The sequence below is a fragment of the Vombatus ursinus genome, unplaced genomic scaffold, assembly GCF_900497805.2.
Source record: "Vombatus ursinus unplaced genomic scaffold, bare-nosed wombat genome assembly UNPS02014773.1, whole genome shotgun sequence".
Taxonomy (NCBI): domain Eukaryota; kingdom Metazoa; phylum Chordata; class Mammalia; order Diprotodontia; family Vombatidae; genus Vombatus; species Vombatus ursinus.
In genome coordinates, this window is record NW_020954551.1 from 36,809,528 (window position 1) to 36,826,330 (window position 16,803).

Below are 16,803 nucleotides of genomic sequence, written 5' to 3' on the forward strand. Positions count from 1 at the left end.
GTGAATAAGCTGTGAAATTGGGGGGCAGCTAGGTGGCACATTGGATAGAGCTCTGGCTTTGGAGTCAGGAGGACCTGAGTTCAAATCCCACCTCAGACACTCTGACACTTACTAGCTGTGTGACCCTGGGCAAGACACTTAACCCCGATTGCCTCACCAAAAAGAAAAAAAAGAAAAAAGAAAAAAAAAATTGGACATTCGGTTTATCAGCCCCTAGAAGGAATGCAATTCGGTTCTCTGTGTAATTCTGGGGACCAGTTAGACTCTAAACAGATACTCAACATGGTGCCATGATCATTCTCAGTCAACAAAAACCTGTTAATCTCAAGACTGAGCCAGATTTGTGTTTACTCCAGGATGGGCCTTGAGAGAGTTTTTTAGGCCCTACAGTAAACCAGATGACCTACACCTAGTTTCCAATGAACCTATTTCCTCCAAATAGGCATAGAACCCCCAGAGCCCTCTAGAGAGCCAGGCCAGATTGCCCAGGCCTATTGTCTTTTTCTTTTTCCTTTTTTTTTTTTTGGTGGTGGTAGTGTTTTCCAGGCCTACTCTCAACCACATTTTCACAGTCATTTAAGATAACACACATAAAGTACTTTGCAAGTCTTGAAGTGCTCTATAAATATCAGCCATTATTATTAGCTGGATACAGGAGTTAATACTAAGGCAGTGTGCCATAGTAGATTGACCTAGAGACAATTTGAAGATTACACAAAAGTTGCCATCTTGATTTTCAATTAACTCCTATCATTTGAAATAAGTGACTGAGTGAATTGACTTTTAAAACCCAGTGAAGGAGAAAGACAGCCTGGGAAAGTGAATAAAGAATGGCTTTGGAATCAAGAAGACCTGCCTCCTGGGGCATCACTGCCAGGCAAGTTCTTTAACCCCTCGGAGCTCCAAGACAACTCTCCGATCCAGGAGTTTTTAACCTTGCTTATGTCATGGACTCCGTGCGAAGTCCAGTGAAGTCTATGAACTGCTTCTCAGAACAGTATTCTTAAATGCATAAAATGAAATACATTGGATTACAAAGGAAACTAGTTGTAGTAAAATACAGACATCAACATAATAAGAACAACAAATTCCTGAACTCAAAGTTAAGAACACCTGCTTTATGGCTAAGTTGCAAAAGAGATGTCATTCTGCTTTGGTCAAGGGAATTTCCTCACTGGGAGGTCCTTAGACCAGTGAAATCATGAGTCTTACTGAAAATAAACACAAATACAATGACAGATAAGCATATATAATTTCTTTTCTACTCAGTTGCAACTGTGCAGATGAGCAATGAAGGATACTGTGAATTATACAGATGTTTCCAAGTATACAAGGCTTTCATATTGTACAATCAAATATCTGGATACTTGGTGGAATGTTTCTGTTTTCATACATTTGAGTAGAGTAGACTCTGGCTAGTGACCATGACGGCCCAAACTGCAGTTGGCTCAAGCAAAGACATCGAGCTCATTATTCCCTCTTTTAGTTTGTAGAAGGGGGTGTGGAGTGTGGCAGGGAATCCATGCCTGCAAAAAAGCCTCCCTTCCCGCCAGACTTCCCTTCTTCTCCTTCAGTTCAGCCTTAGCAACTAACAACAATCTTATCCTCTTCAGTTTCCCCTGCCTCAGGGATTTCAGAAAGAAAAAATGTTGGCAGGGATCCAACTGACCTCATTCTGGTTAAGGTACATGTGTTCCTGGTCTAGGTGAGGTACAAAAATGGGGTGGCCCATTGGGGAAATGAATGGCAGGTTGGGGGTTTTTTGAATGTTGCGTATCTGATTTGACCTACCTCAGTAGTTAGCAGGGTGAAGGTGGTGGCGGGAGGAAATAGTGATGTAACACTCAGATCACTGTTATTCAACGTTCTGTGCCCTGAGAACTGATGACACCCTCAGATTAGGGAGCTGGGTTTGCTTCCCTGGAGCATCTATACATTGTCAGTCAATTCTTCTAAAACCAGGTTTGGAAAAGGTGACTCAGTTCCTCCCCAGACTGGTTCCTAGCTCATTTACTCTACCTTCCATTTTGTGCAAGAATTGGAATAATTCAAAAAGTCATCCAAGTGACAGCTACTTAATAAAGTAGCCCGGTTTAAAGGGTCTAGGGTCAACTACAATCTCTTGTAAGTCCTCTCTAACCTAAGCCTGGAACTTGCTTTCTTCCTATATTTTAACCCATCATCCCAAGCTCTAGGGTAAGCTAGGGATATGTTTGTATATTTCCTCATTAATTAATGACATATCACTACATCTTTCAGTCAACAAGAACTTATTAAACACTTAACTGTATTCCAGGTGCTGTGTTAAGAGCCAGGGATACAAAGAAAGGTAAAAACAAAAATCCATAGTCCTTGTTCTCTAAAACATACATTCTAATGGGGGAGACCACATGTAAATATCTCATTATTTATTTAATAAACTGGCAAAACCTGGCAAAAAAACAAAACCGGCAAAAATAGCTAAAAAATAATAGTTATTCATATATCTGTGTGTATACATTCACATTAAATCCCTTAATCATCTGAGATTGTAAAAAATATTACTGAATATAAGTTGCTAAGCATAGTTTATTAACAACAACAATAATAATATCTAGCATTTATATAACAATGAAATCAATAACAAAAGAAAGACACTGATAATTATCAGTACAGCCACAGTCATCTCAAACCCTCACTGTAATGGCAAATGACTTCACTTCTGAGAACCCAGTCCCACACCATTTAGTTCCTTCCAGATAACAAATAAAGTGTCTTCACAAGACAAAGATTAAAAGAGTTTCATCAAGAAATAAGGCCTCTCCATCCTTTCTTTCACTCTTCTCCAGATTCTCTCAAGCCATCACTCTTAATAGTCTTTCCCCAGACTTAACTCTTTACAAAGTTTTCCTCATATTGTGTTACCATAAAAAAACAGTTAATACAGTTCTAACAAGAGAAAAGTTTCTCCTCCCCTTTCTTTCAGTGTTCTCCAGAATTCATCTCGTAGATCCTCATAGTCAAAATTAGACTCACACAGAGGGAAAAACTCAACAAGAAAAAAGCACCTTACTAGAATGACAGTTACAACTATAAATCCAAACTTCCTTTTCCACAACATTCCATTTGGCTCTTAAAAATACAGTAACAGTATCTGTAACCTCTACGAGAAAGCCAAGTGAAGCATATGTTCCAGTAATAAATAGTAATAATAGAGTAAATCACTTTTTTAATAGCTTTGTACTTTTTAATAGCTTTGTACTTTTTCAGAAGTATCTTCATATTTGTTAGATGATGATGATGATGATGATGATACCTAGCATTTATATAGTGCTTTAAGGTTTGCAAAGTGCTTAAGAGGTATCTCATTTGGTCTTCACAATAACCCTAGGAGGTATGTGCTACTATTCTCCCCATTTTACAGCTGAAGAAACAGAGACTGAGAGAGGTTGAGTGGCTTTCCCAGAGTCATACAGCTAATCAATGTCCCTAAAGCAGGATTTAAACTCAAGTCTCCCTGACTCCAAATCCAGCTCTCTAGCCCCTGTGCCACCTATTTTTATATATAGTACATGGACCGTGACAGAATATGACTTGATCTTATTTCGTCCTCTTAGCTACTCTTTGCAGTAGGCACTGCAGGAATTATCATCTCATTATAAAGATGAGGAAACAAGTACAAAGAATCCCAGTCATTTGTTCAAAGTCCCATACTGATGGAATCTAGTATAGAACTCACTGCTTCAGATCCTTAATTCAGTATTCTTTTCAATGGGTACTCTTCTCCTTCTAGTGGAAACTCCTTAAGTATGGCTGACACTGTCCTAGCACCTAGGACAGTGCCTGATACATACATAGTAGTCACTTAATAAATGCTTGGTGTTGACTAAAGGAATAAATAAGTGAGTGAATGGGGGGGTGGGGGTGGAGCATTGATTAAACAATGTTCTACATACAGAATACTAGAGGGCACAAATGACAAATCATTTACTTTGTTCCTTTATCCTCCTGAGTAAACCCACTACCATTTTGGGGAGCATAGGATAGTGAAAAGAACATTGACTCTGCAGTCAGATACCCTGAGTTTGAATTCCTACTCTGCCACTTACTCACTGAGCCTCAATTTCTTCACATGTAAAACAGAAAGTTGGACTAGATACCCTCTAAGGTCCCTTCTAGCCCTTAATCATATGTTCCTATGATCTCACATCCGTAGACATTTATAGCCTGTGTTGGCGTATTGTTGATGACACCTGTGACCCATATTCGCCTTCACTGTGTAAACTCTTCAAGTTTAATAGACCCAGAGTAGCAAGACTCTTAATAATCCAGAAGTACTAAGTAGAAGTTAGAAGCTTTGAACTGAAGTCTCCCTTCCACTTCCTCCTTTCCCCCCTCTCACAACCCCATTGACAGGGTGGGGAGTGTGTGTCCAGCACTCCGAAATTACCTCCAGCACAAGTACCTTCATGGCTGGCATTATATCCTTGCCCCAGCTAAGCTAATGAGTTCTCTCAAAATGTGCCCAAAGATGGAAGCCAAGTGGCTGTGTTTTTCTTTTTTTCTTCCACTTCAACAAAGCTGACAAGCCCTGAGCCATGATATTGGACGCACCGCTCCCTTGAGTGCTGGAGCTTATACTGCATGGCACAGGAAAGCAGGTGAGGCTGCCAGTTGGAAAGAGCCCACACTGAGAAAAGGTCCTCTCTGTGAATTCAGAACAGTTTGGAGGCCAGCAAAGCTCTTCCCAAACTCCAAAGTCATAAGGGTGGGAAATTGACCATTTTAAAAAAATTTTTGCAATTTATTTTGTGAGGCAAAATGCCCATCATCATCCTAACAACAGGGAGAAACTGAAAAATGAACTGCAGTGGTAACAAATGGGAAGTAATACGACCTTCCCAGGTACCCACTCAAGCTTGAGCTGGCTTAGGCAAAGTCCCAAGAGCCAGCTTGTTTATTCTCCATCAATCCTAGCAGCACTTTTTTTTTTTATCACTAACATTAAACCTGCTGGGTAGGGCAGTTGTGTTCATTTGCACAGTGTCCTGGGACCATGTGGAATGAATGTTCTCCCATCTACACATCCCCTTGCATATGGTGTCACTGCCCCATGACAATTAGGCAGCGCAAGCCCATGTGCCCGGCCACAGGTGAAATGTGCTCATTTTTCCTTCTTTCTCAGCATTAAAGTTCAACCAAGTGTTGCACCCCAGTGAGTTCCATCAAGATGTGAACATATATCACATCACTGGGAATATTCCCACTCTGGCAATCAGACCTACCTGTTTTTCATTCTGTCTTAGAAAGACTTAAAGGGAAAGGCTCAATTATGTCTCTCAACCCTATAGCCCTTTCCTAAGGGGCTATTTAGCTGAAAAGCTAAGGAAAGTAAAGCCCTTTGATTATTACTTGAGTTCAGATATCTATTTGATCACTAATTATGAGAAAGCCTACTGCAGTGGTGGGATCACTAAGTGAGATGTTAAGCTTTGCTTCATATCTTCTTTATTATTATTAATTTTGTCACATTTCAAATTCAACAAACTTTTATTAACAAAAATTTTCATGATCCATGCGTTCTCCAGTTTTGCTAATAATTGGGTTCCCAAAAAAGAGAATGTCACTGCTCTGGCTCAAGAATCTCTAATTCTTAAAAACCATCACAGTCTGGCTCCAGCCTACCTCTCTAGGCTTATTATACCTTACTGCCTGTCACAAATTCTACATTGCAAGTTAACATGTGGTTCCCAGTACAGTATATACCATTTCATCTCTCACCTCTGTCTTTGCCTTCCCTCCAGGGCTGAAATTCTCACTCTCCTCACCTGTGCTTCTTGAAATATCTAACTTCCTTCAAAGCTAAGCCTACTTGACTCCTCCTCTCTAAGATCTGTACCCTCTAGTTACTAATGTTCTCTTCCCACCTCCTGCAAAAAAAATTACTTTTTTCACTTTAAACATTTTTATTTACATATACACATATAAGCCTCTCATCCCTAAGCGGCAATGAATGTAAACTTCTTGAGAGCAGCGAATCTTTCTTTTTTCAACTGCCTGGAACCGTGCCTAGTACGTAGAAGCTGTTTAATAAATGTTTGTTGAATGAATAAATGAATGAATGAGGTGTGCTATCTTCACCCCAGTTGTGCAACCATTTCTTGCCACCTCCTTTCTGTGCCTAAATTGCCTTATCTATGGAGCTGTTGTTTTTCTTCTCAAGTTTCCAGGCTCCTGGGATGATGGAGAAAAAGCAAAAGATGATCAGCCTATTTAAAAAAAATGAAATATAAGCTAAGACAAATAGAAGGAGCATCTCCCACCCTCTTCCTTTAGAGCACTTTTTAATGACAGGATTAGTTTTAGGGGAGAAAAAAATTTAAGGGTAATGTCCTTAAAAGGATCCATTTCATTTTCTCTATGAATTTAAGATATTTGGGCTCTTAATCATCCGCAGACTTACAGTACATGGGTAATGGGAAGACATGTTATAGAATCAGCTCTTGGAGCTGCAGCCCCTCCCCAGGCTCTTCCCACTGCCTCTTCATCTCCTCTGCTGCTTTTACTGACATTATCTGGATTTGGATAGGATAATTTCTATTCTGCAATACCCACACAGGTTTAGGCAAGTGTATTCATAACTTTTTTATTTCACAAGTCATCAGTTAAATGCTAGTAATGCTGATGAGAGGATCCATCCAAGGGAGGCGCAGGTCATTGCATGAAACAGAATAGACACATTTTGATGTTTGGGTTGTTTTTCAGATTCCCAAACTGACAAAATCTCTATAGAATGTCTGGTTTTCTCCAATATCTACGTCCAGACAACCCAGGTGATGGTATAGTTTTATGACTCCAGCAATGTTTAGGACAAGAAAAAGCAGGTGTGGAAAGTAACCCAAGGTTGAGACCTGCAAAATAGGGCAAATGAAAGCATGAATTTGAAAGAGATTTGGGAGCAGGTTGCACGGAGGAGAACAAGGCCCACTGCGGAGTTAACTACAGTGCAGCAGGGTGCGTTGCAGAGTCAACTGTAGCAGAGTAGGTTCCGTTATGTGGTTAACTATGGAGTCCAGACCAAGAGGCAAGGAAAGCATTCCCAGGGTATGGGTAAAGGACTGAGAGACAAAGGAAGGCACTAAAGGTCTTGGGAAGAATGACAAATGGGTCTGAGTGTCATGAAATGGAGACAGATGGAAGAACTGATCTGGATGATGATAGAGGAGAATTTTGGTATTCAGTGTCATGGAGGTAGAGTAGTTTGGGGTGATGATGAAGTCTAATATCTCACCACCCCTATGGGTGGCTGAAGTTGGTACAGTGACAATGTAGGTCATGTAAGTGGATGAGCTGGATGAACCAGGAGGCCAGATGACCCTTTTAATAAATAAAGGACACTAAACTCCAGAGGGATCATGTGACCTGCCTAACCAACCCGAGACAGAGCCAGGACCAGACTACACTGTTGTTCAGCAAGGGCTGCACTTCCCCATAACCATTCTGCCCACAATCGATAAGCATACTCTACCCAGTGGGTGAGTGGAGTGGGAAATGACTCATCAGACCAATGAAACTACAAGCATCCCCAATGTTTGCTCCTAACAACATTTCTGTCTTTGCTTCAGCTAGGGCCTAGCCATGGTCCTGAGGCCCATGGCAGGGCTTAGGTAGTGGAGAATTTTAACTTAGCACATATTGTAGCTGTGAAATAGTTAACCCTGTTGACTGAGAGTAAGAGGCCCATGTTAGCAGCCAGACCTGACAGTCTGGGAGAAGTTATGTGAGCAGACAAGCCATCATCTGTCAGCTTAGAGACTGTGGGTTGTGGCAGACAGGGCGCTCAGATCCAGACCACTGAATCATTCCCCTCCCCACTGGAGGCTGTGTGCTCTGGTATATTCGATCATTTGGGGTTCTCATAATGTGTGTTTAAACTCTGCATGACCCCAGGCAGAGGTGGGTCATCCTCCTGACTGGCACAACATGCCCAGATGTCCTGGCAGCCTTCTGTCAGTGAGGAATAATGAAAGCCCTGACTGGGTCTGAGAACGCTAATGGAAGTCACCAGTGAATAACTATAAAGTGGAGATGGTTGTGTTAGGTGAAGAGAGAAAGAGAGGGACCTAGAAATGAAAGACCAGACCGAGTTCTCTGGAGGGAATTACCAAGTGAAAAGGGCTTCACTCCTAATAGGGAAAGGGTAGGGAAGTGCTACAAGGCCTAGTACAACACCTTGCACATAGTAGGATTTTAATAACTATTTGCTGGATTGATTTAAATTATTATTATTATTGAATTAAATTATCTGCCCATCTTTGTCTCCCTCCCCTCCTTTTAGCTACTGAATGTGTGTGTGTATGTGTGTGTGTGTGTGTGTGTGTTTGTGTGTGTTGTTTTGTGCTTAGGAAGTTAAGGCCAGTGATCAAGATATTTGGCATGGGGTTGGGGGGTGGGGGTGGAAGGTAGACCAAGTAAGCTGTGTGAGGTGTAATAAAGGATACTTGCTACTTAGTGGAAGAGTAAAAATAGTGAATTGTTCAGCCTGGCTGTCCTGCCCTGTCCCTCCCTCCCTCCCCGCCCCCATAATTCAAACAAAACATAATCAGGTATTTTATTTATAGAAGTGACTGTTACTTGGACCAGGACCAGAGAGGGCATTAATAGCACCATTACTATAACAAGGAAAATGTTAACATGTGAAACCTACTTAAGAATGAAGGACTTTGGCAGAAGCTTTTGACTTCAGACAATGAATGTGCAAATTATAAACAATTTTTTTATGTGTGGGTTAATCACTTACAAGACCTTTTAACAACATCATTCCCCTTTTCCCTGTCAGCAGTTTTTCCAGAGAGTAATCAACTGCCTATATTGGATAGAGTCCTGTACTTGGAGCCAGGAAGGTGTGGGTTCAAATCCTGCCTCTGACACCTACTAGCTGGGTGAGCCCTGGCAGGTCACTTTACCTAGGAACCTCAGTTTCCTCATCTGTAAAACAAAGGAGTTGGAATGGATGCTTTTCAGATCTTGACCAGCCCTACAGCTATGCTCCTATTAGCCTCTGAATATCTTCTCTTCTTTAGCCTTTTCACTAATTCAAACTACTCTCCCAAAGTCAGCAGCCAAGGGCAGAAAGTGGATACCAAGAGGGAGAGGGGTATGGAGGAAAAAAAACAAAAGCAAAGAAAGACAAGGACATAGAGGGAGGAGAGTGAAAGGGAGATGTAAGGGAGAAAGAAGTAGAGATGAAAGAGAACAGACAAGAGGGAGATAAGGGAAGACATGAGAAGGTCACAACAAAGTTGAAGAGACAAAAGAAAAGTAGGGTGTGTTCATGTAAATGTTCATCTGAGCTGTTAGTCAATTAAAATGTTGGAAACCATATGGGAAATTAATTTTCCCTAAAAGTAAGGTGGGGCGGGAAGAATTCATGAGTAAGGGATGACCACGGCAAGGGATTTCAAAGATAGGATTTGCCTGGATTGTTGTTTTGTCTAAGTCTCCCAGTTTTAATTGTCCAACCAAGATGTGTCTTCATTCTCTCTCTCTCTGTCTCTGTCTCTCTCTCTGGAGGCAATCAGGGTTTAGTGACTTGCCCAAGGTCACACAGCTGGTAAGTCTCTGAGGCCAGATTTGAACTCAAGTCCTCCTGACTCCAGAACGGGTGTTCTATCCACTGAGCCACCTAGCTGCCCCTAATATTCTCTTACAGAATAGCGAATTCCTTAAGCCTGATCTTCCATATCCTTGCCTGAGGATCTCCACAGTAACTTGAGGGGCCTCAGTATCCCCAAGCCTGGGTCCACAAATGATCTGTCCTATGTTATGGATGATACATGAACTTCTTTCCCCTTTCCTCCTTCCTACCTGTTCACTGTTCTTGGGAAATGACTAGCTTAAGTGGGCAGAGTGCAGAATGTTCAGAGAATTTGGACCCATCTTGGTTAAGTTGCCCCATGACTAACCCGGACATGGGATCGTAGCCCTTCTGGATTCACCCATAATTGACTGCTCTCTAATCAGCTCCAGGGCTCCCAGCTTCGGGATAGCCAGGGACTTCTTTCCCAATCCTTTATAGCCTGGGGAATGACAAACCAGTAATTGACTCCAGGTTCTTGGGGTGACTTAATACTGCAGTACATAAATCACAAAGTTCTCTTCCAAAGGGGCCTTCTAGGAGGCCTGGCGTCAGTATGGAGCCGGTGAAGATCTGACGGGAAGGGGAACCTTGACCTTGATCCCATCCTCGACCCCAACTTTAATCCTCATCACAGTTGAGAAGAGGCTCCTCATTTGGGGCAAAATCTTATCTAGAAAGATAGTGGGAAACTGAGGAAAAGGAGCAGCAAGGACCTGGCAGATATAAACAGAAGAGGTAGTATGATTTAGTGGGTAGAGGGATGGATTTAGAGTCAGGAAGATCATCATCCAAATCTCCCCTTGATACTTACTAACTGTGTAGCCATGGAGAAGTCTGCAGCCTCAGTTTCCTCATCTGTAAAATGAGTATAATATTACCTGTAGCACCTGCCTCGCAGGATTGCTAGAAGACTCAAATGAGATCATTTTTGTAAAGCACTTTGACAATTTTAAAGCATTATATTAAAGTCAGTTATTACAGAAAAGATGATGCTTAGAGTATTAGGAAAGGTGCCTGGAGCTCACTAGGATGACTAGATTGTGACTTTGTTTCCTGGAGGCTAAGGAAGCAGGATTGGGGCAGTCTGGGTGTCTCGGGAACAGCTGTGACAAATATCATAAGTTTGAAGTTAGAAGGGACCTTAGAGGTCATCGATTCCAATCCCCTCATTTTACAAATGAGGAAACTGAGGCCCAGGGACATCATAACATGCTCAAGATCAGAATGGAATAAATAACAAAAGCAAGATTTGGACTCCCTGCCTCAGATCAGAGACCATAGGGGCATAAAATCATGAACAAGTCACCTAGTCCCAACCAACAGGAAACTCTGTGGCCCAGGAAGACCCAAGTGGCACCCAAGGTCAAACAGGTTATGAAAGCCAGAGGGGGCATTTGCACTCCAGGCCTCTGCCTCCAGAGATAGAAGCTTAAAACCACAGAAACTTTAATAAAAGGGATAGCTGGGTGGGGATGTTTTGTTTTGATCTGTACACCTAGAATAATATTGCCTGAGAGCTGGAAGGGACCTTAAAGGAGAGATCTAGTACAATCCCCCATTTTACAGATTTGGAAACTGATGCCCAGAGAGGTTAAGAGATTTATCCCATTTCACACAGGTAGTTAGTACCATTGCATTAAAACCCAGGTGATTCCTGATTTACCCTATGAGCCTGTCATAGGGGAAAGCCCACTACATTTTTAATTTTCCTTTCTTTTTTATTCCATGAAATATGCTGGGAAATTAGTATCCAATAATGAAACAGAATTTTGGAGCAGGAAGAGCTCCAGAGATTTTAGAGTGGGCCAGGACCATGGAGGTCATGTAGTGCAGCTCCTGCATTTTCCACACAAGGGAGGAGAGGTGATTTGCCCAATTCCTCACAGGTGGTAAACGATAGAGCCAAAATTTGAACCCAAGGCTTCTGATTTCAGCTCTGGGGCTCTTTCCACTGCCCTCCACTGCCTGTCCTCATATGCGATACTCTCCCCCATGGGCTTTTTCTGGAAGTGAGCTAAGTGGTCTTTGGAGAGAAGGTATTTAATCAGTGGCCACAAAACTTCAGCCCCTCAGCCAATCTTCCTCTATCACATCATAAAGAATAACTCTCCAAATGGGGATTTGAAAATCCAAAACAGATCCTCCTCCCCCTTGGCCAGTGAGGCCAGTTCCATAACTGAGCAACAAAGCCAAATGTTTCCAGCAAGGTCGATCAGTTGGATATCAGCTGAATCAGCCAGAAGGCTCTGGGTTTGTTGGTTTGTTTTTTAAACTTCCATAGAAAAATTAAATATTAGATTAATGTGATAGCTTCAGCGAGTTTGGACCTTTTTGCCTGGCTCCTATTGTAGCTCGTGGGGAGGGAGGCTTCATACCCAACAGCCACAATCTGAATGAATGGGATACCCTGCAAGAGAGAACTGTCTCTCTAGGCATGCCACTAATGATACCCCTCTTCCTGTGCTCTGCACAAGGCCACCCCCACCCCAACCCCTGTCTCTATAGAAATGGCTGCCAGTTGTTCAGAGGCCACTGTGTTTGTATAGCCAGTGGACGTGAAAGTGGGGAGCCTCTATTCCTTGGTGGGTTTGTCTTTATATTTTTATATGTGTGCATGTGTATGTATATATGTATGTATGTGTGTGTATATATATATATATAGTGTGTATATGTATAATATATAATGTATATGTATATTATATATGTGTGTATAATATATATGTGTGTGCATATAATATATAATATATAATATAATATGTATATTATATATGTGTATGTTTATTGATGCCTTTTGATTCTTACATCACAGTCATTTCTGGGAATATCCTCTGCTCCCCATTCCTCCTCTCTTTTCACTCCCCCCATCGATCCCTCCCTTATAACAAAGAAAAACAGATGACTACATCTGAAAACGTATGCAACATTCTGCCCTAGAAGTCCCCCACCTGTCTGCTAGAAGAAGCCCCGAGCCTCCATTTCTTGCAAAGAAGTTGGGAAACCAAGACATCAGCACATACGAAGTTCAAAAGGCACTAGCCCAGAGTCTGAATTTGCTTACAGCCTGGATCACTGGTGGTTTTCATTAGTGCAAAGTAACTGTGGGAAAAAGACAGCTTTTCCAGGGGCATTCATTACTCCCTTGGCCAGGACTAAATCATTGCTTTCTTCCCTAGAATCAGAGATCGTTATTATTCCAAGCCTAAATGCTGAAATCCCAAAACCACCAATACTCGAGTCAATAGGGTGTGTTAGGAAAGCTAGAGAGGAGGCGGGCTAGCTTCCTCCTGGGTCGAAAAAGTGAAATTAAATCTGAGCCTCCTTGGGATTCTAGAGAAAGAAGGGACCTTGGTGATGATCTAATCCAACCTTCTCTTTTTACAAAGGATGTAACTGAGGCCCAGAGGAGGGTAAATGACCTGTCCAAGGTCACAGAGAAGTAACTCCTATGAAAAGTAGGAGACCTAGGTCTCCAGATTCCATCCATCACAGTATATTCCAGGGCTTAGCACCATGCCTGGCACATAGTAGGTGCTTAATAAATGTTGATTGATTGATTGATTGATTGATTGACTGACTTCCAGATATAGAGCCAGAAAGCCTGGGGTTTCATTTCCCTTCCTCTTCCCACAGGCAAAGGCCACAATCTAGTTCATCACTGACTACTGGCAAAGCCCCTGAGTTAGAGTTAGTGGCTTATTCACAGCTGAATGATTCAGGCTTGCTGGCTTAGCAGGGCAGTTGTAGCTTAAGCCAGCGTTCCAACTGCGATCAACTCTGCTGAGAAACTTCAGCATTACCCAGGGCAATTTAATGAAAAGCACAGAAATGCTGTCATTTTCCCCAAATGAAATTGGGAGTTGGAAGGGACAACAGGGAAGTATTTCCACTAAGGGCCAGAGCTAATGATAGAAAAGAGAGAGGCAGCTGTGACCTGTGTATAAGCCAGGCCCAAAGGTTCAAGGCTCTATAAGGAAACTACCCTGTAATTATGCTGAAAAACTGTTGTATTCCGTCACTTGCACAATGTGTTTAAAATGATTGGAGGAAAAATGATTTTTTAAAAAATTTCACGTTTGAAACTTAAGGTTTTAAATAGATTTGAAACTGCTAAAAAAAAATAAGCCTTTGTTGAAATGGTGGCTGGCACATCGAATTTAATAAATGCTTATTGATTGAAAGTAGGTAGAGATTGTGAAGTGTAAATTGTGTTAGTAAGGAAGCCAGGTGGTTGAAAAAGAATTAGCTAAAGTTCAGTAAAGCTGTCCAAAGACCCTGACTGGAGCCAGGATAGTCATAGAGAAAAGATATTTTAGGGACTTCCCTATTGTCCCCCCAAGTTAAGACTCCTTTACCTAGAGTTCAAAGCCCTCCGTGGTCTGCCACCATCCTTCTTTTCCATCATTTCCTTTCATACACTGTGTAGCCCAGCCATGATCTACTCTCTGTGCCCCAAACGGCCCATACTCTCTTCCCACCTCTTTGCCTTAATGCATGGTGTTGCCTGCATCTAGAATGGCTTCCTTTCCCCTTCTTCATCTATCGAATTGATATTCATCCTTTACAACACAATTCAAGTAACCTCTTCTCCATGAAGCCTCCCATTGGCAACAACTATCCTCCTGAGAGTTCACCTGATGCTCCATTTTACCTTTCTCTAATGGTAATATAACCTTGTATATTACAGTCATCTGTATTTGCGTAAATCTTCCTAGACTGTAAGCTCCATGAGGGCAGGGGCCGTATCTTAGCTAAGATTCATATCTTTCCCCAGTGTGGGGCTCTGTACACAGTTAAGTTCTTAATAAATGTTGAATGAATGGGAAGGTAGAAGCACCGATCTGGAGCTAAAAGGAATCTCTCTGGTATACACACACACACATACACACTCTTTCTCTCTCTCTCTCCAGCATCTCTCTTATTGGGATTTACTTTTTTTTATTTGTTTTTCTTTTTTTTTCTGTTTTTGTTTTTGTTTTGTTTTTTTTTTAGGCAATTGGAGTTAAGTGACTTGCCCAGGGTCACACAGCTAGTAAGTGTCAAGTGTTTGGTCTGAGGCCTGCATTTGAACTCAGGTCCTCCTAACTGGATTTACTTTTTTAAAAAGAAAGCTTTAGGCTGCTTCCTTGGCCAAGGATGCCTTGGGGGCAAGCCTTTTCACTGCCTCTGCTGCTATCTGTCTCCTGATGCGTTTTCCATGCTTGTTCCCCCAGACCGCCCGGGTTTGCTGAATGTGAAGCCCATTGAGGACATCCAGGATAACTTGCTGCAGGCCTTGGAGCTCCAGCTCAAGCTAAACCACCCCGAATCTTCCCAGCTGTTTGCCAAGTTGCTTCAGAAAATGACAGACCTCAGACAGATTGTAACAGAGCACGTGCAGCTGTTGCAAGTCATCAAGAAAACAGAGACGGACATGTGCCTTCACCCACTCCTACAAGAAATCTACAAGGACTTGTATTAGCACAGGAATCCTAACCCACTGACAGCGTGTTCCTTCTTCCAATTGCACTATTTCTTTGAGGGAAAACATGACATGCCTAAGAAATTACTGTGAAAAAAAAAAGCATTTTAAAAAGGAAAGAGCTTTAGAATAATAAGATCTATTTTATGCATATTGTTTTTAAAAGACACATTTACAATTTACTTTTAATATTAAAAAGTGACTATATCATGAAATTGCTGGCAGTATTTGGAGAATGAGTCTGGTGTTCTGGGGTTGTGTCTTGTTTTCGTTTTTATTTTAGTCTCCCTTTTTTTCACAGTATTCTGATTGTTTTTTAACTATGGATGGCACTGCCCATAAATCTTCACCTTAAAATAAATTAATTTCTTTGACTCCATCTACAGGAACCATTCTAAAACATGTGATATCATGTGTTCCCAAAGACTCCTGGGGATTCCACTGTAGCCCTCTCAGAGTTTGTATTTCTCAATGTGGATTGGATTAGAAACCCAGAGTAGGCTCTGTCCCAGGATGGTTGACTTTATTAAGAAGCCAGCCTTCTGCCGTGACCCTGTACCTAGTTTCCAACACTACCAGATATATGTAGCCCGTGCATATATTATAAACGTGCTGCATGAGCCTAGATCTGGAGCTAAAAGAGACCTCTGAGGCCAACTAGCTCAACCCTCCTATTTTATGGATAAGGAAACCGAGGCAGATAAAAGTGACTTGCCCAAGGTCACATAGAGAGTAAACATCACAGACAGGATTTGAACCCAGACCATCTGCCTCTGGCTCCAGTGCTCTTTCAACTGTACCATATTGCCTCCCTCTCTGTCAAGTATTTATTGAACATCTATTGTACAGCCTACACTGTGCTAGGCACCGTGGGAGAACTGAATGACCTAGACCCTGCCCTTAAAGTTAAGAGTCCCCTTGAAAAAACAAAACTTGCATTTATGCACACATTCATCAAGTCTCTACTAAGCTCCAGCTATTTGCCAGGTACTATGCTAGGTACTGAGAATACAAAGAGAAGAATGAAACTCCCTGTTCCAAAGACCTCACATTCTACAAGGGGAAACAAAATGGACACAGATAAGTCATTACAAAATACAAGTCATTTCCAGAGGAGATAAAACTAACAACTGGGGAGGCTGGGAAGGGCCTTGGCTAGGAGATGGGTATTAAGCTGAGTATTAAAAAAAAGCTTGAGGTTCTAAGAGGCAAAGGTGAGGAAGGAATCCATTCTAGGCAAGAAGGACAGCCTTTTCAAAGGGATCGGAGATAGAATGTCATATACAATGAGCCACTTGAGCTCAAATGTATCTGGAGTACAAGGGTAAAGACAGCCTGGAGTCAGATTTTAAACATAGCAATTAGTGTTTTGTCCTAGAGATGGCAGTCACTGAAGCTTCTCTAGCAGGGAGATGACTTGATTAGACCTGTGCCTTAGGAATATTAATTTGATGGCTATATGGAAGACAGACTGGAGAGAGGAAAGACTGGAGGCAGAGAGGCCAATTAGTAGGCTAATGAAAGAGTCTAAGTAAAGGAGAGTGAGGGCCTTGTTAGGGAGATGGTAGTGTGAATGAAGAGAAGGGAACAGATATGAAGAGGCCAAAGACTTGGAAACTGATTAAATGTAGCATAGCATAGAGAGAGGAGTTGGGAAAATTCTGAGATTACAAATTGCAGTGACCGGAAGGATAGAGGCACCCTCAACAGTCAGAGGCCAGTTAGG

The 16,803-nt window shown here is 41.9% G+C and overlaps 1 protein-coding gene across 7 annotated transcripts in view; it reads left to right on the top strand.

Annotated features, from left to right (window-relative positions):
• The window catches only part of PPARG (peroxisome proliferator activated receptor gamma), a 174,074-nt gene extending 158,782 nt beyond the window's left edge, over positions 1-15,292 (top strand). For 6 of the 7 annotated variants that reach the window (XM_027863923.1, XM_027863921.1, XM_027863924.1 and 3 more), the window contains one exon: positions 14,830-15,292. In XM_027863923.1, the coding sequence (XP_027719724.1) occupies positions 14,830-15,077 (248 nt within the window). In that variant the 3' untranslated portion in view covers positions 15,078-15,292. The remainder of the gene's footprint in view (positions 1-14,829) is intronic. The other variant, XM_027863926.1, reaches the window with a different exon arrangement.
• The last annotated feature ends 1,511 nt before the right edge of the window (positions 15,293-16,803 follow it).